This window comes from Ooceraea biroi, chromosome 2, assembly GCF_003672135.1.
Source record: "Ooceraea biroi isolate clonal line C1 chromosome 2, Obir_v5.4, whole genome shotgun sequence".
Lineage (NCBI taxonomy): Eukaryota > Metazoa > Arthropoda > Insecta > Hymenoptera > Formicidae > Ooceraea > Ooceraea biroi.
In genome coordinates this window covers 5,176,806-5,202,281 of record NC_039507.1, presented here as the reverse complement: position 1 = coordinate 5,202,281, position 25,476 = coordinate 5,176,806, and the positions used below count along the sequence as shown (strand labels likewise).

The 25,476-nt window shown below is 37.0% G+C and overlaps 6 protein-coding genes across 10 annotated transcripts; 3 read left to right on the top strand and 3 right to left on the bottom strand.

Moving 5' to 3' along the window:
- Positions 1 to 107: 107 nt before the first annotated feature.
- On the bottom strand, positions 108 to 3,310 carry LOC105281666 (F-box/LRR-repeat protein 7). Of its 2 annotated transcripts, XM_026967938.1 has the most exons (3): positions 3,146 to 3,310; positions 2,852 to 3,040; positions 108 to 2,220 (listed from the first exon to the last, which is right to left on the bottom strand). In XM_026967938.1, the coding sequence occupies exon 3, from the start codon at positions 2,205 to 2,207 to the stop codon at positions 843 to 845; it is 1,365 nt and encodes a 454-aa protein (XP_026823739.1). In that variant the 5' UTR covers positions 2,208 to 2,220; positions 2,852 to 3,040; positions 3,146 to 3,310; the 3' UTR covers positions 108 to 842. The 2 variants fall into 2 exon arrangements, with proteins under 2 accessions (XP_026823739.1, XP_026823738.1); XM_026967937.1 differs by having other exon boundaries at positions 2,852 to 3,310.
- A 402-nt stretch (positions 3,311 to 3,712) lies between these two features.
- LOC105281668 (E3 ubiquitin-protein ligase COP1) lies at positions 3,713 to 13,904 on the top strand. Of its 2 annotated transcripts, XM_011343067.3 has the most exons (8): positions 3,713 to 3,858; positions 4,213 to 4,328; positions 9,913 to 10,076; positions 10,556 to 10,730; positions 10,852 to 11,179; positions 11,253 to 11,521; positions 11,875 to 12,053; positions 12,250 to 13,904. In XM_011343067.3, exons 1-8 carry the CDS (start codon positions 3,775 to 3,777, stop codon positions 12,474 to 12,476), a joined length of 1,542 nt encoding a protein of 513 aa, XP_011341369.1. In that variant the 5' UTR covers positions 3,713 to 3,774; the 3' UTR covers positions 12,477 to 13,904. The 2 variants fall into 2 exon arrangements, with proteins under 2 accessions (XP_011341369.1, XP_019887949.1); XM_020032390.2 differs by lacking the exons at positions 3,713 to 3,858; positions 9,913 to 10,076; positions 10,556 to 10,730; ... (2 more) ...; positions 11,875 to 12,053; positions 12,250 to 13,904 and adding exons at positions 3,872 to 4,139; positions 5,002 to 8,903.
- On the bottom strand, positions 13,674 to 19,695 carry LOC105281670 (mediator of RNA polymerase II transcription subunit 28). Its single transcript, XM_011343071.2, has 4 exons — positions 19,429 to 19,695; positions 18,752 to 19,100; positions 18,502 to 18,686; positions 13,674 to 15,366 (listed from the first exon to the last, which is right to left on the bottom strand). Exons 1-4 carry the CDS (start codon positions 19,486 to 19,488, stop codon positions 15,154 to 15,156), a joined length of 807 nt encoding a protein of 268 aa, XP_011341373.2. The 5' UTR covers positions 19,489 to 19,695; the 3' UTR covers positions 13,674 to 15,153.
- A 152-nt stretch (positions 19,696 to 19,847) lies between these two features.
- On the top strand, positions 19,848 to 20,720 carry LOC105281669 (anaphase-promoting complex subunit 13). Of its 2 annotated transcripts, none has more exons than XM_011343069.3 (2): positions 19,848 to 19,996; positions 20,455 to 20,720. In XM_011343069.3, exon 2 carries the CDS (start codon positions 20,464 to 20,466, stop codon positions 20,698 to 20,700), a length of 237 nt encoding a protein of 78 aa, XP_011341371.1. In that variant the 5' UTR covers positions 19,848 to 19,996; positions 20,455 to 20,463; the 3' UTR covers positions 20,701 to 20,720. The 2 variants fall into 2 exon arrangements, with proteins under 2 accessions (XP_011341371.1, XP_011341370.1); XM_011343068.3 differs by having other exon boundaries at positions 19,853 to 19,996; positions 20,425 to 20,720.
- Positions 20,721 to 20,778: 58 nt separating this feature from the next.
- On the top strand, positions 20,779 to 21,765 carry LOC105281671 (AN1-type zinc finger protein 1). Its single transcript, XM_011343072.3, has 2 exons — positions 20,779 to 21,235; positions 21,323 to 21,765. Exons 1-2 carry the CDS (start codon positions 20,813 to 20,815, stop codon positions 21,710 to 21,712), a joined length of 813 nt encoding a protein of 270 aa, XP_011341374.1. The 5' UTR covers positions 20,779 to 20,812; the 3' UTR covers positions 21,713 to 21,765.
- Positions 21,766 to 21,854: 89 nt separating this feature from the next.
- LOC105281672 (tetraspanin-33) lies at positions 21,855 to 25,450 on the bottom strand. Of its 2 annotated transcripts, none has more exons than XM_011343074.3 (5): positions 25,162 to 25,450; positions 24,618 to 24,821; positions 24,304 to 24,477; positions 24,103 to 24,234; positions 21,855 to 23,714 (listed from the first exon to the last, which is right to left on the bottom strand). In XM_011343074.3, exons 1-5 carry the CDS (start codon positions 25,249 to 25,251, stop codon positions 23,589 to 23,591), a joined length of 726 nt encoding a protein of 241 aa, XP_011341376.1. In that variant the 5' UTR covers positions 25,252 to 25,450; the 3' UTR covers positions 21,855 to 23,588. The 2 variants fall into 2 exon arrangements, with proteins under 2 accessions (XP_011341376.1, XP_011341375.1); XM_011343073.3 differs by having other exon boundaries at positions 21,855 to 23,763; positions 25,162 to 25,447.
- Positions 25,451 to 25,476: the final 26 nt, after the last annotated feature.

Sequence of the window (25,476 nt, the reverse complement as noted above, 5' to 3'; positions counted from 1 at the left end):
ATACTTACATAAAAGAATTAAATGTAATAAAGGATAAATTCTCATTACACGATTCTGTTATTGCGAAATACGTGCGGGAATAATGAATTTACACATTTACAGACACATTTTAATTGACATCCACAAATAAGCATATTTAATGTCGTATTGTTGTTACAATAAATTACAAAATATTGTTACAGAATAGAAACGATTTATTATCTTTACGCGATTCATTAAATTACAAGAAACAATAAATAGCACGCACGATTTTTGAAGCAAACATATGTATATATTTTTACAACCAATCGTGAAACAAATCATCTTTTTACAAATTCATGCTTGCGAGCGACAGAATGATAGCCCGTTAATAAATAGATTTCAGGTGATACAAATTATTGATCTCAGATTAACAATTCGCTCTTCATCATTCTCTCTCGTCGATCGAAAAGAATAACAATTATCGTCGCGTAAACTCGGATAAAAATTTGGGTTTATAATTCCCTATAAACTTCTGCTATATTACAGTCTGGTACTTGGGAGACCAGCAATGTGAGGTGATTACATATTCTGAGAATATATTGTACGTTTTCGAAATATCTTTAGATTTAAAGAATATTCTAAAAAATAAAAAAATAAAAAATATTATATTACAAAGAAATTTTATAATGTTATCAAAATATCAAAAAAATTAATTACTCTTAACATATTTTCGAATATTTTAGCTGAAAAACATTTATATTTTTATTCTCAGAATATCTCAAAGTTTCCTCGTGTTTCCGGAGTACAATCTCTCAGGGAAACTTCCTCACATCGCTACTTAAGGTCGTCAAAACATAAACGATATGTTAAGCCGCGTTAGATCAGCTACAGAACCCAGGATTAGTATGCTCTATGACACATCGTCGGCAGTAGCGTTTGACCGCGCGATAGCCGACCCACGTGACTCTGGGGCACTCGCTGATGTTGAGTTGCCGCAAGCCACGTACGTAATAGGCCAGCGCCTCGAGGCCGGCATCGGTGATCCTCTCGCATCCGCACAGAGACAGCTTCTTCAGATTGGGGCACCCAGTGGAGAGCGCTTCGAGGGTCGCGTCGCCGACGTCGCACTTGCCGATATCCAGTGCGCGCATACGCGGGCAGCCACGCGCCAGGGCGATGGTTGCGCTGTCGCTGAGCGCCTCGCAGCCGCGGGCATTCAGGTAACGCAGCTTGTAGCAGTGACGGGCGACGATCAGCAGACCGGCATCGGACACGCGGTCGCACTTGCCCACCGAGAAGTAACGGAGAGATGGGCCGAGACGTGCCGCCAGTTCGCGCACCCCAAAGTCCGTCACCTTCACGCAGTCCGACACCGACAACTGACGTAAACTGGCACAGTAGGAAGCGATAGCGACCAGGCTGGCGTCGGTGATGCGAGCGCATCTACGCAGGTAGAGACATCCCAGATGCGGCATCCGCGACAGGCTCAGCACCAAGCCAGAATCCTCTACGCTGTGGCAGTCGCTGAGATCGAGCGATTGCAGCTGCAGGGTAGTGATGCGGCCGCAAGTCCGGGTGACGTTGGGACAGCCGGTCAGATCAAGCTCCTTGAGGTGGGCGCAACTATCCAACACGGTAGTGACATTGGCATCGGTGACGCGACGCGAATGCCGCAGCACCAGGGAAGTCAGATTGAGAAATGGCAGTTGGGCGAAGATGCCAGGTAGCCCGGTGGCACCCTCTAGAACCAGGCGGCGAATGCAGGTGTGGCAGCCGCGACGCGTGAGCGCGTTCAACGCTCCGGTAGCGTTCTGCTGATAACGCACCTCGACCTCCCGCCAGAGAGCCGGGTGCCACGCGATTTCCCAGAGGCGCCGGCAGGTTTGCGCTAAAGCACACCGGTCGCGAGTGCCCAGCCAGCTGAAGATCCTCAGTAAAAGACTGTCATCAAGCTGACAGAGGTCCGCTACAGCATGGTGAACCAGATGGTGCTTCGACTGTAATGGTGGCTGCTGTTGCTGATGCTGTTGACGGATCGGTGGGTTCGGCACAATGCCCAGAGTCGACGAGGACGATGAGGCCGACGTAGTGCGACAGGCATTGTTATCAAGGGTGTGGTAACCCAAATCGATGGCGTCTGCACCCGGTCGGTACACACCGAGCTTCTGTGATGAGTAACCTCCTCCCCGCTCAGAGCCGCTCTGCTCCCCGAAGCTGGGGAAGAGGAGTGGACATGATCCGTCCATTCCATGCTCCGTTCTGCAATTTGAAGTTCATTTCAGTACAACTGTGATCACATGTAGTATAGTAGGAATGTATGTATCAAGATTGCATTACATTTGTGTAAAAGAAATTCTAAAACAATTTTTTAGGATAACATAATCGTGAAAAAAGCTTAAAACATGAAATACAAAATTTAAAAAAATAACATCTAAGAAATATTTTTGAAATGAAGATATTTTATAATTATCAAAATATTTAAAATTAAAATAAAACATTGTAATAAAAGGCAAAAAAATAGAAAAATATTGCATTGATAGAGAAAAGAACACTTATAAATTATTATTTATTATTTATACCAGCCTATCTTAGAGTACGACATATGCCATGATATATTAATTTATTCGTGCGAACGGACGATTACGAGTTTAGAAAAATAACCGAAATTATTGTATCCCCTCGAAGTCGCCCGAGGGTGTTGCTTCATCGATAACTTCAGTACTCGTGTGTACCGCACGCGAAGCAGTATTTACTTTCAAAAAAATTCGCCGCAGTAAATCTCAAATTTCGCGCGGCCATTCGTACGCATTGCGATCGAATCTTGCTGCGGGCGTTATCAATGCTCTCCGCATCGTGCCATTTATTTCTCGTCGTGCGAATTATTACTTACAACGGGATGCTGGACGGAAGAGTCAGCGACCGTACGTGACATCACCAAGCAATATCGATCTATCCGCCACCTCCTCCATGTTGATCCCGCATTCCAATTCTCGAAGCAGCTGCGGGGCCCGAGCGCGATCCACTGTCGTGAGAATTGACGCGCCACAGAAACCAATCGAACCCTACTGTCACGCGCACCCTAAAAATTGTCGAGAGCCTTGTGCAACTATTAAAAAACGTACGTGACCGCGTTCTGTATGCAGAGTGGAAAAGTTGATGCTTGACAGGCCCTCGACACACTTACGAGGCCCCAACACCATCGACCGTCCCCTCCACTGTTCTCGTGACTGACCCCACTCCACTCCACGCGAGTCGATCAACCGGGATTTCTAGCGGGCCCAAAATGAAAGGCGCTTCCCCTCTGATGACCTTGGATTAGGCTGAAAAAATGAGAAAATTCATCGTAGGTACACGAACATGAACGAATGCTCCAAAATGTGATATATATATATATATATATATATTCCGAAATTGTTATAAAAGACATGAAATAAATATAATAAATGATAATAAAATAATACGCAGGATTGGACAAACGTGTTGATAAAATGGTGGCGCAATGCCGCCAATTGCATCTACTCGATCTTAAATCAACGCTTAAAATTTCGATTCACGGATCCAAGTGACTAACAGAAACATAAACAAATATTTTGCATCACATTTATTTATAATTTATATCAATCTCGTTTAATATTTGCTTGATGACCAAGCAAAGTAATCTCCTATATTCGTAATTCGCGCGGTAGCTTCACGTACGGTGGCGCCACAATCCGATCCACGAGATCGATCCATCGAAGTCGACACTCAGTCGACTATCGCATCTCTCGCAAGGTATATATATATATATTCCCTAAATGTTCTCGGGAACGAATTATGGCATTGTCTTCTATCAGAGCTAACGTACTACCGCACAGAAATTCACACTTACGGTTTCTCTCCAGCGTATCGACAATGAAGGTAACTATTATCATCACGTTTGCGCGCTTCCTCGTCGATTAATACGCCTGATACACTCGTCGAAACGACGAAACGCGAAATATTCGTTCAGACTTGGAAAGTTTCCCACGCGCACGATTTGTCGAGCACGATTTATCGCCGTGTGCGTGTGTGTCGGGATTTTGCTCGGAACGTGAGCTCCGGATTTTTACGTTTCCGCGCGGCAGTGTCAACGGTGATAATTGCGGCCGATTCGGCCCCGATTTTTAAAGATACATTCGTTTATTCGCCATTCGAGCCACGTACGTTACACTGGAACAAAGCACCTTATTGTCTATTCTCTCATGACCGACATGACATTGCTTGTTTTTGCAGAAGGGATTAGTGCTCGGTGTTTACGAGACAGAGGACGAGAGCAACGTCGTGCTAACCCCCACGGCGACCAAGTACAATGCCTTGCTTAACGGGAAGCTCGTGAAAAATATCGTGCTGTAAGTTACCGCTACTGTTCGTTACATGCTATATAACCTTTGTGCATCTGCGCGATTATATAAATGACATCACACTCTGATGTGTGTTTGCGCTCGTATCGTTCTTATCTAACAAGGTTGTACTCCTTGTACTGTTGTAGATTACATTTATTTCTCTTGTAGATTTATATATTTACGACAAATTCAATCTCGAGACTATATACATATCTAAACACACGTTAACATAAAAATTACCTTTTCTTTCTCCTCTATGTTGAGTCCCTCCTTCGCTCGATAATGTGGACTTACATGAATTACGACTCACTTTCATGTACACGCATACACACATTTCTTCGCACATACCTTATTTAACAAATGTATACTACGTCATACGCAATAGAACTGCGACACGTTTGAGAAAGCCCTTGCGACATCGCACTCTAAAAATTATTCTTTCACTTTCGTTTTGTCATCGTACGATGTAACAATGTGTTTAAATATTTTATTCATATTTCCAGCCTGAAACAATTGTTATAATGCTGCCTGAGCTTTTTATCTGACACTCAAAAGTGCTTTTCCTTTTTTATCTTAAAATTCTCACATAAAGTATTTTGTGTTATGAGAAATTTTTGAATTTTTCAATGATGGTCTTTTGTGCCTCATGAGCTCACTGGCATTATTTTCATTGTTTCAGGAATGACTAGACTGAGAGACGGTATTATACACATGATATGAAGCGCGACTTTGCTCAGCACAAGGATTTCGTAGATACACGCTGCGCTTTATAGATGAGAATATAATACTGCCTGATTAATGATATATTCTTTTCGATACGACGAGTCAGACAAGTCGAATGCCCCCTTAAGAGACTTTACAAAAAAATATTAACTCCTGAGTTAATTAACCATCACTGCTTCAAGACTGAGAAATATCATATAGAATAATAGTAGTAATGTCGACTCCGGGCGATTGTAACACGGGGAACGATAGCTGCCCAGGGAGCAGTGGTGGATTAGGCGAAGGTAGCAGTAAATTTAGTAAACATCAACAACCCACGAACGTCCTACAGAGGATGACTGGGATATTAGAGGATAAGAGCAACGACTACATGTGCCCGATTTGTTTTGATCTTATCGATACGGCTTACATCACGCGTTGCGGACACACATTTTGCCACAACTGTATCGTAAAGTGTCTAGAGATTAAAGATCGTTGTCCGAAATGCAGTTTCACGTTAAGCGAGCAGGACATATTTCCGAACTTTCTGTTAGACGAATTGGTGTCCAAGTACAAAACGAGGACAAAAGGTCTCGCACAGCTAAGCTCTTACGCGGAGAGCGGTAAATATCGAACGGCGAGTAACGATTCGTCGACGCCAGCGTCAGACGGATTGAGAAGTATCGTGGCGGCCGAGAGCGCCAATCTCACCCTACCCGATGTGAACGTGATGCTGGAGGTATTGACTCAACGGAAGCACCTGCTCGAGGCGGAGACTTGTACGGCGCAGAATAAATTGCTGCACGAGTTCCTCAAGCATTTGTTGCAGCAGAAGGAGGAGCAAAAGAATCAGTTGCAAAAGGAAGTAGCATTGATCAAGAAGGACATGGAGGAGGTGGAAAATATCCTGAAGGACGTCCAGAGCAAGTGTCCGCGGGTGGAGGACGTCAGGAAGGCGAGTGAAAACGACACCGCGCAGGTTTCGGCTATCAGAAGAGAGATGCTGGGCCTTTTAGATATAATAGATTCTAATATGGTGAAGCCTAGCGATAAGGCAGCCGGCGGCGTCGACACCTTCACAAATCCGAGCGCCAGTCAACCCAGTGGGTCCACCCTGGCCATCCGTAGGAAGAGGCTGCACGCTCACTTCGACGATTTCGTTCAATGTTACTTCGATTCCCGCGGAAAGGAGCTGCTACTCGGCCAGAAGTCACAGTCGCAGAGCGAAGCGCAGCATGGCGGTGTGCACAGTACAAATTCCGGTTTGGACATCTTCCGAGAGAACCTTGTCAAATTCTCACGCTACAATTCGCTGCGTCCGCTGGCCACTCTCAACTATTCTTCGGATCTCTTCAACAATTCCACAATCGTGTCTAGCATCGAGTTCGATAAAGATAACGAGTTCTTCGCTATTGCCGGTGTGACGAAACGCATAAAAGTGTTCGATTACGGCGCAGTCATACGGGACACCGTCGACATTCATTATCCCTGTGTCGAGATGGTTTCCAGCTCCAAGATCTCGTGCGTTTCATGGAATTCCTTCCACAAGGGTATGCTGGCATCGTCAGACTATGAGGGCACGGTGACGGTATGGGACGCCAGCACGGGTCAGAGGACCAAGACATTTCAGGAACACGAGAAGAGATGCTGGTCGGTTGACTTTAACGACGTTGACACTAGGCTGATCGCATCCGGCTCTGACGATGCTCGGGTCAAATTGTGGGCGTTGAATACCGATTATTCCGTGGCGTCATTGGAGGCAAAGGCAAACGTGTGCTGCGTAAAGTTCAACCCGCGCAGCTCGTGTCACCTAGCCTTCGGCTCCGCTGATCATTGCGTCCACTATTATGATCTGCGTAACATGAAGGAGGCATTGTGCATATTCAAGGGCCATCGTAAAGCGGTTTCGTATGTCAAGTTCATCAACAAGGAGGAAATTGTCTCCGCCAGCACCGATTCTCAACTGAAAATGTGGAACATAAATAATCCACTTTGTTTACGTTCATTCGTAGGTCATGTAAATGAGAAAAACTTTGTCGGACTCGCCACTGATGGCGACTATGTTGCCTGTGGATCGGAAAATAACGCGTTGTACGTATATTACAAGGGTTTGACGAAGCAATTGTTCTCGTACAAATTTGACGCCGTTCGAAGCATATTAGAGCTGCAGGACAGAAGAGAGGAGGATCTGAATGAGTTTGTATCTGCAGTGTGCTGGAGGCAGATGTCCAATGTTGTAGTAGCCGCAAACTCCCAAGGAATTATTAAAATATTAGAATTGGTTTGAGACAATTGGGGAGAATTAATTGCACAGAAAGCTGATTATGAGTGAAACGTGTATTTAATTACTATAAATTAAAAAGGGTCTAAAAAAGATGAGCCGAAACTAGAAAGATATTAAAATAGTTTAACTGAAAGAAATTGTATTCTATGAGGAGAATTTAACAATTATAGTTATGCCTGAAATACGATATTAGATCTAAATACTTCCAATGATCAACATAGGAATAGAACATGTATTATTTTCAAGTAATTTTCTGTTTTTTAATGTTTGTTACTTGGATCCTTTTTATTTTATGGTATTCATTTTATAATAAGTTCGGTCGTGAATAACAACGAGTGTAACGACGGAATTATTCTAAATAGTTTAATAAAGATGTGTATATAGTATAAAAAAAATAAATTCTATGTAAAAATATACAGAAAGAAATTTCTTACGCAATGAAATCTAAATCGAATAGTAGTGGCATTGAATATGCATTGAGGAATATTGTCGCGAATGAAGATCTTCAATCAATCTATGCTCAATATATTAGAGACCACAAATGTTTTCTTTGATTATTATACGCTATGCGTAATTATAAATTTGATATAACTTGGTATTACCAAACTTGGTTAAAGTTACTAAATTACTTGGTAAAATTAAATGTAAAAGTATATTTTCTCATCTTGAATCTAATTACTAATCTAATTTAGTATAAAGTGCAGACTGAATCGCGTAATAATATTTTAGAAATATTGTAAAAGACAACATTATAACAACTATGCAACATATGTTTCTGTGTATACAATTTATGTATATATAATTAAGAAACATGAAATCTTTTTCATCATTTTATATTAAATTGCTGATACTTAATGTTTATGCTGAAAACATGATAATTGTATATTTGTTAATTAATTTAGCATTTAGTTAATTATTTTAGCAGATACTTATTTTTGAATATAAGTCGTTAAAATAAAGTTTATTGAACAAGTGCAATAACTTTAAAACGGTATTTGAATGTGTAAGAGTTTGAATTAGTGTATGTAAAATTAGTGTATGTTTTCCATTTATAGTATAAATCATTGTTATATAGAAATCTTAAAAATACTTAAAAATCTTTTATTCATTATTAATGATATTAATTAACATAAAATTAATGTACGAATTATGAATGCGCAATATCAATTAGTAATACAATAAGCAATAGTTACTTATTTTCAATTTATAATAATTGAATAATATAATTCTGTACAATTTGTGAACAAAAATATGATAAAATGTAATAGACCAAACTAAATGCTGCAACTAAAATGTTTTGTAATAATAACTGTATATGTGTACATAGATAGCAAATATTTTTAAATTTATCTTATTTGCAGTATAAAATTTTTTACTACACATTATAATTTCTATACGATTAGGATGAGTTAGATATGTATTATGACTTTTATATGACAATATTATTATAAAATATCTTGTATTGCGTCAGTCTAAATGAGCATGGGTGAAGAACAAAATTAACATAATACAAATAAGATAATACTACTATTCTAAGCAATATGAATATTGTAAAAAGAAAATTCTGATCTGCGAAGATGTACAAACGATAAATAGAAAAAACAACAAAAGCATTTTATGATAAAAATATCACTCGCATAGATTTTTGGAACATATAAAAAATGAAACAATGTGAACATGATTTCATTTTTTTGACTATTTTAAATTTTTATCATAAATATTTATAAAACGTCCATCCTCTGCTTACTAGAAAACTGTAATTATGATAAATCTAGTTAACTCTCCAAGTGAAGACATCGGTCTACGGCATCCGAGTTAAAATAATAGGTGCTTGTAACAGTCAAACCGGCAAACCTGCCAGTCTGTCATCAAAATGTGGACAGATGTTTCATAAATATTTTTAAATTTGTTTGAATTTGTTTCAAATTTTGTTGAATACTTTAAGATGACGAAAAGTTGATCGCCAACACTCACTGAAAGTGTTCACTGAAAAGCGCCGAAAAAACGTACTTACTCGGAGGGTTAATTATTTTATGTTATACGATATGCCAATTGTATAATGTCAACTAAACCCCATGACAAACGTCACGTTACTATTAAGCATTATTGTAACGTTATTGTATATAAAAGTATAATATTGAAGTTCACTAAAAGAAATTGCATTGTATTTTAAGTCATTAAATAGGTTGTAACATGTTCGCAAATTCAACTTGTTAGTGAGAACTGAATGTGAAACAGCTTTCTGTATTGAGGCTGATACTAGATCAGAAAACAGCAGTTGTGAATTAATGTGTAGCTATAATCTTTGAAACGGGAAGGAATAATTGTAAATTATTGATATTGATATATATATATAATGTAACTTGACGAAGAAGAATATTTAGAATAAAAAATAGTATATTTTTAGAGTATATTTTAAAATTGCAAATTATTGCATTATATAATAAATGTCAAAAAAATGCCTAGATTGTAATTAATAAATTTACGAATTTGTGTCTGAATCTATATGTCTTTTCTAAGTATATTATAAGTATGTTTTTCCTCGTAAATTTTATTATGCGATCAAACCTTTTTATTAATTTTGAACGAATGTTTATACTACAGAGCAGGACCAAAGATTCCTAAGGGTCAGGCTCGAGTTTTTTGGGGTTTGGATGAAACAAATTACAACGGAATTGCGGTAGTTGGTCTAGGAAAACAAAATCTTGGTATCAATAAACTTGAAGAGATCCATGAAGGAAAGGAGAACGTGCGCGCTGCCGCAGCAGGTAATTCGCGTTATCTAAAATACCATTAAGTATGTGAGAAAAATCATTCCTTACATTATTCAAATCTTTTAACATCTTTTAACATTGTATTTTCATATCTAGATAGTCATATATTTAACATGCATTTAATAATACTGTGATATTTATTTGTATCTTGACACTACTATTTTTATAAGATTATATTTTTTTTCTTCTACCTCGCGTTATAAAATTATTGCATAGTTATAATTGCATAATCACAATATTCAGGATAATTGATATCTAAATTGCTTATCTATTTCAATCTCTCTATATATATGTCTCAGAATTATATTCCGATAAAAACAATTTTATGCGCTGCTTGTTTTATTCAAATTATTCTTTATTGCTATAAAATATTATTAAATTTTATTATAGAATAAAAAATAAATTATTTTTTTGTTGCATTAATAATTACTCGGAAACTGAATTGCTTAATTAATTCAAAACTGTTATTTTAGTGGGATGTCGTGCATTGGACGAAGTTGAGATAAAGGATATTGCACTAGAAACGCTAGGAGATGCGGAAGCTGCTGCCGAGGGTGCCAGTTTGGCCGCGTGGCTTTATCAAGGATGTAAAAACGAAGAAAAGAAGAAGAAGTTACCAAAGATTTCTCTATACGGAGATGAAGGAAAGTGAGTAATGTTAGTCTATTTACGAATGGCGCAAAAATACATTATTATACCGGAAAACCAAGAATTCAATAAATACGAAAAAATAAATACGTCGTTAAAAATAAAAATTGTTTTTTTCTAGGGCGGAATGGCAAGTGGGCACTATCAAAGCTCAGGCGCAGAATTGGGCTCGTGAACTCGCGGACACGCCTGCGAATTTAATGACGCCCACAATATTTTCTCAACGCGTCTCCGAAACTCTAACGAATCTCGGAGTCAACGTTCAGGTACACGACAAAGACTGGGCCGAGCAGAAGAAAATGGGCTCATTCCTTAGCGTATCGCGTGGTAGCAGCGAACCGCCCAAGTTTGTCGAGATCAGTTATAAGGGCGCTGAGGACCCGAACGCGGCACCAGTGACGTTCGTCGGCAAGGGTGTCACCTTTGATGCAGGTGGCATCAGCATTAAGGTAAGTAATTCTCACTGTTTAAATTGTTAAAATAAGGGTAGAAAGGGGAGATAGAGAAAGGAAATGATTGTAGCCATCGGCGGAAATGGATGAGATGCGTGCCGACATGAGCGGCGCAGCTTGCGTGGCTGCCACTCTTCGTGCCGTAGCGGAACTCAAGTTAAAGAAGAATGTCGTCGGTCTGATCCCACTCACGGAGAATCTGCCATCCGGGCACGCCACGAAGCCGGGAGACCTGGTGCGAGCAATGAACGGCAAGACCATTATCGTGGACAACACTGATGCGGAGGGTAGATTGATTCTCGCTGATGCATTGTGCTACGCTCAAGAGTTTAATCCAAGGTACTTACCGAACTCTTTTACAATAAACAGCTGATTTTGTTGAGGATTTAGGAAATTTTTGTGCAATCTAAAGAAATAATTTTTTCTAATTTTATTAACTTTTATGCTTTAAAAGATGATGATCTTATGTACTTAAGTAGCTGTTAAATATTTATATAAAATGCCGCATTTTAAATATGAATTTTTTAAATGGACAACTTTTAATTGTGATTTGATGAAATAAATACAGTATTATAGAAGTATACGACAAATTATGTTAAAATTTTTTGAAGTATTCTCTGTTAAAAATATGTACAACCAGTAAGTTACGGCGAATTACTGTAGATTAATAAATCTCTCGTCTTCATATATAGATTTATTTTGGATATTGCTACGTTAACTGGTGCCATGAGGGTTGCCTTATCAAATTCGGCAACTGGAGTATTTACTAACGACGGTGATCTCTTTGACGCGCTGAGGGACGCTGGCACAGTAACTGGAGATCGAGTATGGAGACTGCCTCTGTGGCAGCACTTTACTGATGAAGTCACGAGTAAGAGATTTTTTGATTGTTGGACATGCAATTGTTATATTCCATTTTACATTCTCATCTGATCACTTTGAGAACTGAAAGATTACTTGCAAAAAGTATCACATTTCTTATTCATAATCATTATCTATTATTGTTGCAATTTTGAACACGGCGTTATTGTTTCTGTTACCTAAAACTCGGGGTTGATAATTTTCAGAAAAAGTTAAGGGTGCCGATTTAAATAACATCGCGAAGTGCAAGGGTGGTGGCTCCTGCACCGCTGCCGCTTTCCTGAGGGAGTTCGTCGCCAAGGATACACCGTGGATGCATCTGGATATAGCCGGTGTCATGGGTCCCGCCCACGATGAAGTACCTTACGTCCCGAGCGGAATGACTGGACGTCCGACGCGCACGCTCATACAGTTCCTGCAGACATTGTCTTAAGGACCTAATGGATGCGTAACTCGCATGTTAGACGGATTCTTGTAATTTTATATACATATATGCAAAAGTTTACACATAGAAGGATAACATGTATATAGATATGTGTTATATATAGGGGAATTGTGCCTAATGTGGAGAGGATTAGATGAATTTAAAGTGACATTTACCGTATATGAGCTAAAGCATTTAAGCAATTTAATACAGGCCAATAAGAGAATGCATAACATTCGTTAGATGTAAGATAGCAGTGCAGTCCTGTCGATCAAGAACGTTCCGAGAATTTAAGATAAAAAGACAACGCATACTCTGAAACCATAAACTCGAACTAACTATATTCAGTATCATTAGCTCGAATATTAAATAATAAGTCTGAGATTCAAGTAAAATAAAAAATAAGAATTCTAATAAAAATCGTGATGTCCACATCTCGTGAATCAAAACGGTTATCACGCCTCGCCATATTAGGCACTGCCTATATCTTTCATAAGTTACCACTTCCTATATATAATTAAAGTATAGAACCTGCAGAGGGTATGTATACATGCTATAAAATGAAGTTTAAACTAGGATATTTTACAATACTTGCATCCAAACTGCTCATCTTATAACCAAGAAATTTTATATTTGTCACATGAGGCATTTCTAAATTTCCATCTAATTCCATGAAATTCAAATCATGTGTATAAATATATAAATATACAATTAAATAGTTAGTGTATATACTTTTATATCTAGTTCGAAAAGAAAGAACAATTTACATTTATTTAGTTTAATCTCTTTGATTTTTTTCTTTCGATAAAATTATTCTGGCATTGCTACTTAATGTGGCGCATTTGCGACGTTACAGTGTACGATATACATTTAGTCTTTATTTTTGTAAATTTGCCTCCGTCGTAGAGAACAAAATGGCAAATGTAAAATTATGATATATATATATAAATATTTGAAAAACATCTAAAGTGACTTCTATTTGTAAACTTAGTTTCTATTTTTTTTTTCCTAAATAAACGACAGTCAAACAACTATCTGCGTTTCATTTAAAAAGAAAGTTCTGGTTAAAAATTGTTTCTCTATTGGACACTATTCCCCTATATAAGAGTGAACTATACCTGTTATACGAATTATATTGATAATTTCATATACGTGCGGGGTTACTACTATTAATGACGGATTGCCAATAAGAATTCACCAGTGCTACCAGAAACATGTTTTATACAACTTGATAATTTTGTACAGTGAAACTTCTTACTACGTGTAAAGCCGATTCTTCTTTTGATAAATATTCTCGAGAGCCTTATTATACGAGTATCTGAGAGGATTTTAAACTAACTGTATCTAATAACAAAAACAGGAAAGCGTGCTTTAATATTTGTATCAATTCTATGTATACTATAGTGCATACAAATATAATATTGTACAGGATAAAAATTGCATACATATTGTTGTTTACATGTTCATTAAGTCTAAAAGAATAGTATGAGCATCCGTGAGTGTATAAGAGGCGTAATATATATATAAATCGCCTGTTAATACGATAAATAAATAAATATATTTACGTATTTTATTATTAATTTTATTATTAATATGAAATTGATTGTGTGTGTGTGTGTGTGTGTTATCACATTAACATTAGATGAAAAACATAATATAAAATTATCTTACGCCGCGCATTGCTGAGTACACGTTAGACATACATCTATTCTAGGTGAAAATAAAATAAATAATTATAACTGAAGTTCCAGGACGCAGATGCTCATACTAATCTACTATGATCAACATGCATTTTGATTTTCCACATTAAATTTAATTAAATAATATACATCTGATTGATATCGCACAAACAGTACATTTGATTGGTAGATTCAAAGGCACTGCAAAAGCGATGAACGCAATTTATTACAAAAATGTAATTTCTGAAAAATTAAACGTAAGCTATCATATAGCGTGAAGAAACAGAGGCATTCTTATTTCTATGCATAGGAAGATATTGCTCGCATATATTCTTATGTACATCTCGCTCACTCTCATTTCAACCTGTCTGTCATTACAAACTATCTCCTATTTTCCTTTGTCATAATTTTACGCGCTATATAGTAAACTCACCCTTATCTCACAGTCCACTCCGAAGTACAGAAGTAGAAGTACAAGACATTCACTTTCTCGCATATGAGCAACACGTAACAACGTTCATATTGTTTATTCAGTTGTCATCCTAATTCGAAATTGAGTTCCAATAAAAGTATTGCCGTTTGCGAGCGTTAAGCTCACAAGTTATCAATGCTACATTTGTACACATTTTATTGTACTTGATTCTGTTGCTGTAGCCGTAATATCACTGCGTTTCAGTCATCATCATCACTAGTATCACCAACACATTTAGATCAATCATGGATCCTACAAGCACACTGCAGTCTGCTGGATCTCGAGATGTGATCTCTGTCCTTCTTTCAGGAAATTAGAACCACACATGTTACATTTACGTGCAAGGTGGTGGCTGCTGCTGTGGAGAGGGAAGGGGCGCCGCCGCAGCGGCTGCGACTGCGGCGGCAGCAGCGTAGGACGACGGGTCTGAAGGGTCGAGAAGCGGTGGCGGCGGCGGTAGGCCACTACCACCACCGCCTCTTCCTCTACCTCGTCCTCTTCCACGACCCCGGCCCCGGCCCCTCCCCCTTCCGCGTCAACTCCGCCTCTCTGGCATCCCTATGTTGCTCGTTGTCTTTTCCAGGAAGGCGAGGGGTCCCTGAAGAGCACTACTGCCTACAGCACCTACCGGGAATCCGGCAGCTCTGGCACCGACGCCGCCCTGTGCCATAAACATGCCCTGCTGGCTGACCGATACACCGACTCCCTGCAGACCCGATGTCGGCGGGCCACCAGAGCCTTGTTGCACCTGCAAAGTCACATCAAGTGATGTATCGTGACTGGACTGATTACGGATAGGATAGGGGATGTTTTCCCTGACACATACTTATTATACAAGACACAACGTGAGTGCAGCTTGAAGATATAGCACAGTGTTAAAGACAACAATAAGCTTATACTTTGATATCTATACCTCTGTCTGCGACATTAAAGAACACCGTGTGTGATATTAAAGAGAAACTACTCCGTTACTTTCAAAATACTACCCAAAAATATGTTCTACGTGCATGCATACATTCAGAGAGGTAGATGCGCAACGGCGAGGCGATGATAGTCAGTTGGATTTGTCTGGGAATGATGATAAGTAGGCGAGGGAAATGAAAGAAAGCACAATGATTGTTTGCGATGAACAGAGATATTTATTCTGCGCCGTAACATCTACTTTCAAGTAAGAACAACATAAGTGAAACGACATCTCCCAGATTGCAACGGCTATAATACTTCTCTTATGAATTACTTGCGAACTTAAGATTTAAATACTCTATACCATTTATATTTATCATATAAATATATAAAGAAATATATTCTTTATTCGCGATATCTAAATAAACTACTTGCAGAAGGAACTTGACAGTTGCTAGTCTAATTTAAAAATAACAATATTTTCTCACCGATTTTCATTGGGATTACGATTTGCGTAACGATACTTGATGCGCATGCATACATATCTACATGCAAAGGTGAACGCTCACGGAAATATCGAAAATTCCTTAACCACATACATTTCATCATGAATACAGAGATATGATGCGAAGAAACATATCACCCATAAGAAAGAATATAAAAAATAAGATGAGAGAGAGAGATGACGTCTACGTTGTCTATGTCTTGTTACGTCACTACATAAATATGATACTCCTCCTAATCGAAATCAATGTCAAGTGTCTAAAGTGTCACCTGTCTCACCGCGTATACTTAAACTTATATAGATATCAGTTAGAGTCTTTTCAAGTGTGTGGTGGAAGGTGATCACTAAATTCTTATAACGTTTAACGTGAAGCGTATATATCAACTATGAATATTCTTAAGCTTTATTATTGCCATTATCAGATTTATTACACTTCTCCTCTTTGTTTTTTTTGGCTAAATATTTGTACATATTTTCGTATTCACTTTGTTTTGGCACCATTTTACAACAGCTTTGCTTTTTGCACGTACACATTTAATCTTTCAATACTCTCGTCATAAATAAAATCCGTTTATCTTTTTTTATATATACTTCTATATCGCAGTTAATCGTAAAAGCACTTTAATCTGTTCTCCCTTATGTAATACATTTCTGTGTGATAGGAATTATATAAGGCACTGATATTACACACAATATTAGCTGTCCTTTAGTTCGGTAGGACTAACAATTATGTCATATTCTCAGACCATTACATGGGAAAACAAGAGTATCTAGCATTGTAGTGAGTATTTCAATAATCAGAGAAAGAGAGAGAGAGAGAGAGAGAGAGAGAGAGAGAGAGAGAGAGAGAGAGAGAGAGAGAGAGAGACAGGAAAGTTACTTAATAATATATGATTCTCCCGTATGGATACAATTTTGTACACACACATCCTGGTGCATACGTACAAAGAGATACACAACTCTCGCGCATATACAATAACGCATCTCGAACGAATGTAACGAATAACAGAACATCGTAACAATAAATATAGCATTATCATGTAAAAGTGGCAAAGAAATGGATATGGATAAAAGTCGAGCCTGTATAAATATATCTGCATGATACAAGAACAGACTTAATATTAAAATCTCAAGAATGAATTACTTGAATAAATTTACAATTGAAATAATGATAGAATCTCAGAAAAGAAATTTTATATAATATAATGAATATAATATGACAATATGATGAAAGATTAAATTTCTTTTCTATTTCCTTTTCAAGATCTGTGCTAACAATCATTTCTTGAACGCGAATATATTCTCATTTTTTGTATAGCAAAAAAAATCATTTATTTAAAGAACAAAGTGCAACCAACACGGATATAATCAGATATAATTAGACACAGGATATAACCAGATATTTCAGATTGTACAGTAGTTTATGTAAAAGTATATTCAATTCGCATATACTTTTACGGCTTATGTTTTCAATACATATTTTAACACGTCTTAAAATTGCTTTTTTTGCACCTATAATGCAATTATGTGATAAAAAGAAAACAGAGAATATAATTAACAATAATACAACAATAAAATAAAAAGTAGTATGTGCAATTATTAAAAAACTTTTCGAGGAAAGCTTTTAAAAAATATCAGAACCTTAATATGTCATACTTAAAAGAACCTTAAGAAAAAAAGAAACAAGATTTATCATGAGACAAGTATTTATCACAATCGATATACCATCAGAATTTTAAATAATGCAAATCGATAAATATTTAATTGAGAGAGAATATTATTGAAGACATATAACTTCAAGAATATTCAATTGCATACTTCAGAGTATGCAATTAATAATAATATTTTCTCTCAATTAGATATTTATCGATTTACTTCAATATTCATGTTAAAGGCAAGAAGGTAAAAGAAACAATTTGCTCAAAATATTTCTGCAATTAGTTAACTTTTCTGGATTGACTGATGAAGAATTAATAATAACTAAGAGTTAAATCTCTTAGTAATTGTAATTGTTTAAACATTGCATTTTCTCTCATGAAATATTTTGTGTACACATTATTTTAAATTTTATCTGAAATTGTTCAAAAAAATTTATTTGTTAGAGCATGCTACATGATTATCTATCTGATTGTGTCTGGACATTGCTTAATAAAAGTGCTCCATAAAATAATCAAACAACTCAATAATTGCAAATTATTTTTTGTAATAATTGCAATAATTGTAAAAATACTCTATACAATATAATCTATAATTATTATTTACGTGTATGACTTAAATACTACAACTGTATCTAGTTGCATTAATTTAAACGCGTAAATAAACGTTTCTCCTTTTTTGAGAAGGAAGAAAGACATTTTTCGTTCGATTGCACTTTTTTCTATTTTAAAACGCGTACTTTCAATACGAAGTTTGTCAACAATGTTCTGTCTGGAGAACAGAATTTTAACTTTGGTCGTAACGGCATTACTTAAATACCTGTTGTTGCAGGGGATGTTGTTGCAATTGCTGCTGCAGCTGTGGATGCTGCTGCTGCTGCTGTTGCAATTGTTGCTGTAACTGTTGCTGATGCTGCAGCATCTGCTGTTGCTGCTGCATCGTGGCGTTACCACCACCGCCCGTGGCTTGCTGGTTCTGTCCACTTTGATTTCCACTTGGTAATCCTGTCGTTATGATAATCAACATCATTGAATGTTTCGCTTTGATGAAAATATTCAGATTTACTTACCATTGGGCGCTGGACCTTGAGCGGGAGATTGTGCCCATCCTTGTAAGTCTGACAACATATTCTGCCAGACAGCAATTTTTTCGTTGTGCCTTTTTATGAGCTCTTCTTTACGGGCCAACTCCAATTTTAACTCATTGATCTCTTCCTTGACTACCAGCTCGGGCTTTAGGGCAGACAGCAGGAATCTCTTTTGCAAAAAGAAAGCCTCCATCTGCCTGGCCAGGTCTATGAATCTCATGGTAGCTTGCTCCATTTCCACTCGGCCTTCATCCTTATCCATTGTCAAACCAGATATACCAGATCCGCTGGTGGCTAATCCCTCGTCTTTTGTCAGTACACCCAAACATTGCTAAATGTTGATAAATAATAATGTTTAATAGATTGCACCAACGATACAAATTATACAAAAATATTAAGAAATTATTACAAAATATTACAAAAAAATTAATTTGTGTAAAAATGTGAGATTATGTAATAATAACATATTGGGTTAATAACATTGAACAATTTGTAGACAAAGCTATTAATGCAAATTTTATATCAAATATGTGCCACGTTACAGAAAATATCTTCAACTTTTTTCAGTATAAATGTCGTAACATATCAATTAAGAATAAACTTGACAATAAACGTGCGTGTTAGATAAAAATTCCAAAGAACAAAATAAAACATTTTACCTGAAATGCTTCTTCAAATTCGTCAACAAGATTACCATTGCTATTTGTTGGCGTCGCCATTATACCACGCCGTTACGTGTGAAGGCATGTAATATTAATTATTGCTAACGGAGCTTAACCTCAAAATAATCTCGAAATAATCACGATGCAGATCACGATGCATGTATCAATTTATTTCCACAATTCCTGTATTTTGAAGTAAGTGCGCATGCGCGAATACGCGTTTTTTTAATCAAGTACTAATTATTCAACCATTTTTTCAATCATATACAAACACCGCGGTCTCACATACAGGGTTTAGCACAACGTCACGATGTCGAATTTCGAAGTGGTGGGAAGACCGGAAGAGGCACCTTGGTCCGAAAAGAATTTTTCGTTCGTGCTTTTGTCACTGTACGTCGCTGCTGTTGCGAAATTGTACGAAGCAATTTTGTGCGTACTGTGTCGCCTTTATAAGTGCTTTTTTTTTATTGTGGACTAGGACCACAAATTTTGTGAATCTAAAACTCAAATATTGATAAACTGCAAGTATAATAAATCAGAAAGTGATACAAATTTCCGAAACAAGGTTAGACACTGTCAAAACGATCAAAACTACTGTAATTGTTGAGACATAGCGTTTTTTTACTGGGAAAACTATTACAACACTGATGCGCACTCGTTGCAATTTTGTTTGCGTCACTTTTGTCAGGAGAATATTAAATATTGAAAATATGTGAACTGATTTTCATAGTGGAGCACCAAGAATTGCACTCAGTGCGCATCAAGGTTTTGCATTAGTTTTTCTAATAAAAAGTTTTGTATTGACAATTACCATTTAAATATTAGAGGTTACAAACATTGTTAAGCATATATGTATGTTCAGCATACATATAGAGTACATCATTAATTTTATATGTAATTAAACATTAACGGCATAAGCATTTTTATTCAGTATTTAGTAAGATCCATTAAAGCTAAAATAGAGTTGTAAGTATGACAATGTGTTTCCTTAAGCCGAAGTTGACTCTCTTTTGCCATGGATAGTCAGGCGACATGGACAGTCAGGTATGTGGAGACGGTAGACTGATCGATTTGATTGATGAGGGGTGGCGTAAGGAACGTCTGCCGATTGATGACATCTCAACGCCAGTAGCCGAATTACCAGATCCTGAGAGTGACAACGGTGATTCCCATATGACACTGAAGGAGCTGGAGCAGAAGTGGAATAATCTGGCTCTTAGTTCTCTTAGTGACAATCATCTGCATTCGCCAACGCCTCTGCACAATTGAATTATTTTCAATTCTCTAAAGATCTATTAAAGACTTAACAGATTTGATCAAAGTCCTATCATCTGCTCCATCTGTACTGTTAGTCTTCTGCTTTATCTTCTCTTGCCTTGCAATGGAATTCCCAAAGACTGGTGAGCACTGCTCAATGAAGGATTGCAAGTTATTGGATTTCTTGCCGTTTGTATGTGAGCATTGTCAAGCGACTTTTTGTAAAGAACATTTTCATGCGACGTCGCACGAGTGTTCAGAGGCAAAGAGTGCTACACCCAGTCAGGAAAGATCGGTGAACTTTTTGTGCTGCAAAGAGTCCTGCAGAGAAGTATCGCTGATAGAAATGCCCTGTGTCAAGTGCAAGCGGCACTTTTGCGTCGAGCACAGGCATCATGGGTGTTCAGAGTTGAGCGAGACGGAGAAGACTCAGAAATTGAAAAAGTGGCAAATACCAAAAAAACAATTTGCTGAAGCAAAAGCCGTGGTAGACCAACAGATTGCGGACAGTTTAAAGAAATCGAAAAATACAGCAATGGCAAATAAAGTACTATTTCCATTTATATAGAAATATTTTAGTTTCTGCAAAAATATCATCAGCAAATATATATATATCTATGTTTTTCACTTGCAGGTACAACTTATGCGCGTGAAAGGTTCCGCGATCGGTCCGAAAAACGTGCCCACGAGCGAGAGAAGTTATTTCCTGGTGCATCTGCCGCTGACGGCAAATAAGAACAAACATATCGGCACGTCAAAAGGTGTCTTCGTCAATACACAGTGGACGATAGGCAAATGCATAGACTCAATGGCAGACACGCTTAAGGTTCCCAATAATAATAATAATACAACTACCACGAATAAATTGCGGCTTTTTCATCATTCTAACGGAGCTCTAATATGCAACGAGATGGATACACCTCTAACGAAATTGTTTGAAAATTCTGTTCTCGTTGACGGACAGCGAGTAATCTTGGAGTATTGTAATAACATAGATACGCTGGATGCATCTTTATATAAATAAGTATATTGTATGTAAGCTACATTATTGTAATAAAGTTTCTTACATTATTGAAATAATTGTTATAATTTATATAACGTTATGTATCCTCCAATGATCATGAAAAGAATTTATAATTGGTAATGACAAAAAAATGCAGTTTTTAGAATAATACTTGTTTATTACAAACTAGGTTTCATGTGTTTTACATTTATCGTTGATAAAGGGACACTTAAATGCATTAAACAAATTATTCATACCAGATTATTGTCAGATTTGTTTCAAATAAAAGAACGACAATATTCTGACTTTGGCACTGGACGTTTCTTGTCTCATATATATATATATATATATATATATATATATATATATATATGAGTTACGCTAATATGATGAGAAATATAAATATACAAACGAATGTGCGCTCATTCATGATCTTATAACATAGACATAACACATACACACACACGTATATATAATATAGACATACTAGTAAAATAAGAAAATGAAGTACCATTTAATAATTATTAATAATAAATAATAATTAATAATATCATGAAAGAGTTTTGTTCGGTATATGTGCGTGAGTCCATTTATGAGATTATGCATTTATGGTTATCAATCATAACAAAATGAGCACATATGAGCAAAAATTGTTCGTATATTCATCTGCAGTCAAATCTATAGTCACACATTTTTTGCACAATTTTTTGCATAATTTAACGCTCGAAAACAAAATTAAAAAGCAGAAAGAAATCGACAAAAATTTGACGACTCGATTTAATACACTCTATAGTTAATAAAGTATATATAAATTCGTCAAGATCCATCTTTTTACAAGATATTTACCCCTAATTTCAAATCCATCCCCTCTTTGTATTCTACACGTATCTTAATGGAAGCAACATATAAAAATGTGCATACACGGTATCAACATGGTCTCAATTCCTATAAAACAAATTCGTATATCACTTTTCCAGGATAATACAGTAATGTTAATCATTGAAATAACTCTCTATATTAGTATGCTCAAAACGATGAGATTTATATATATACCGTAAGTTAATATTTATAAGAATTATATCCAAAGTAATTTCTGTGAGAAATATATTATCAGATCTGGATATTTCAGTAAGCGAAAATGTAAAAGAATTCTCGAAAAATACAGTTATGGCGTGTAATTCTAATTCAAAGTTGTTTTTTTCTATAATATCGCATAATGCAACGCGATACTTTCAACAAAATTCCCATATAGTTTCACGGAAAATGCCTCTCACTTTTGTCTTTAGCGCACTTGATTTACCAGTTCTGCGTCACAATTGGGTCACATTAACCGTGTCCTGTGTAATCGCGTTTGCAAGGACATAACATGTAATGTTTTGCGCACGCACCACAGTCAAATTATGTAATTAACAGCGTACGCAAGAGCATGCGTACGCTTTTCAGATATCACAAAAGGATCATGATTGTAAATGCGTTGGACAACGTTTTTACGCACCCATCTGCACGTAATTTCTATAATAATAAGTAAGATCTTTATCCGATTGTAGACGTTATCCTCAGCCAGCTAGCTAGCGGACGAAGAAGACTCTTGGAACGTCGGCGGTAGATTATTCTTTACTCACGTATAAGTGAAAGTAATTTTTGAAATAGAGAACGAGTTTGATGAGGGACAAGATGCACAGTATGTATAAAGAGATCGCAAAAAGGACGAGCAATGCCATTCGCGCGTTTATGTTTGTCTCTGTATCCTGTGACGCACGCGATCGGCCATTGTTGGCCACCTGCCTGTTGGCCGAAGAATGCATTTGGTAACGGTAGGTGGCCTGAAGTCAAGCTCAGGAATGCCAGCGGGACTTTTGCAACTCGATCTGGCCCTCCAGCGTCTTCGCGAGATAGATCACGAATAGCTGGCTGAGCGCAATGCCCAGAGCGATGCCGGCGATCGTGTAGAGATTACGTTCCGCCCAGCTACGCACAATCTCGATGCATCCACTGGTCCAAACTTTTTTACTCGCTTCTGACACTGGTAACATTTGAACCTTGTAGCCACACATTATGTTCACAAGTCCGCTCTAAAAGATAATCTCCATTTGTACATTAGGGAAATAAATATATTTAAAGATGTCTTTACCACGTATATTATCTTGCGTAATAAGTAATTCCAGATATTTGTTTTTAGCAGAAGCACCGAGGTGCACACAATCATTTTTAAATGTGATACAATTTCATTTTATCTTCAGGGTCTTCGTTATCTCTCAGATTGTTTATTATTTTGAATTTATTCTTTGGTTTGAAAAATCCAAATTCTATTAAAAAATGTGGAATTACTTGTTACAAAACCCAATATTTTTCAATGATCTCTTATATGTATATTCCGCAATATGTGTGAATATAATAAATAATATACATACAGATATATCAGTAGCGTTTATACAACAGGAAAATGGTACGCCACAACGCTCCACGCTAGGGCTAGTGCAATTGAAGTATTCATTCTTTCCCCAATCCAAATATCCCTCTTGACTCAAGCCGCAGCATTTAAACTGAAATACAAAACTTCATGAATATATTGCTGTACAAAACTTGATAATCCATCCATCGGCAATTCTTACTTCTTGTTGTCCAAAGTCAATGAAATTTTGTAGATCTGGATCTTCCCTGTATGTCTGAATTATTTTGTCCGTGAAAGACTCTTCCAAGAGCGATTGCAATGTATGTGGAAATACAAAACCGACTATTGCCACACCCATTTCCAAAAGGAAAAATACCAAGAGACATAGTGAATACTAAACAGAAAATAGTATGATGTGCTTCTTTCAGACAATTGGAAATTATATCAGTTTTATATCGGACAATCAGAAAAATATTTTGTACACGACAATACTAATAATAATACTAAATAATACTAATTAATAATAATACTAACGAATTTAAGAAGACATGTGTTCTCACGAAGGGCTCCTACACATCCTGCGAAACTAACGACAAAGACTACTCCACCAGCTATCAACATCACCAGCGAGATGTTCAAGACCACATCGTAGACATTCTCTACCCTAACAGATCCAGTCGCTTGCCACTTATCCACAAATGCATAGAGACCTACACCAATCAACAATCCTCCAAATAGCTAAAGAAAAAAAAAAGATAGTTATGTTTATTTATCATCAACATATTCTTGTCAAGTGATTGTTAATTTTATTTTTACATTGATTATATTCAAGGGATGCCAAAGTTCTTTTATTTAGACTTACACTAAAAGAAATGGAAGTTTTAATTATTTGTGATTAAAATTAACTGAAGTGAAAGTCGTACAAGTATATAACAGAAATTCCATCCTATCTCACTTTGAGCATCAAGTTAAAAATTATATTCACACGAATGTAAATCGATGAAAATGAAAAACGACGGCTTGAAGGAAAATGTTTACGCGGGAATGCATGAATAAGACTTCGGAATAAATCTCTTACCCAAAAGACGAAATTTAGTATAAATATCATGTATTTCACGCACGAGCTGACGTACGTGAAGTTGTTGCTTCGTCTGCGGTTGTTCATCATCGCGTCGCGACACGGGCTTTACGGATTTCACGAAGAATGATCAGTGTCCTCGAGGCACGCACGCGATCGTTAGTTCAATCGCACGTTTCTTCAGGCTACGATGATAAAACACAACCTATGTCGATGCAACATACTTTGACAGCTACCACCAGCTCCGCCATTACGACGTTTCTCGTCGCGACATTCCCGTTTCACGTTCCACCTTACGAGATCCCTCGCGATCAG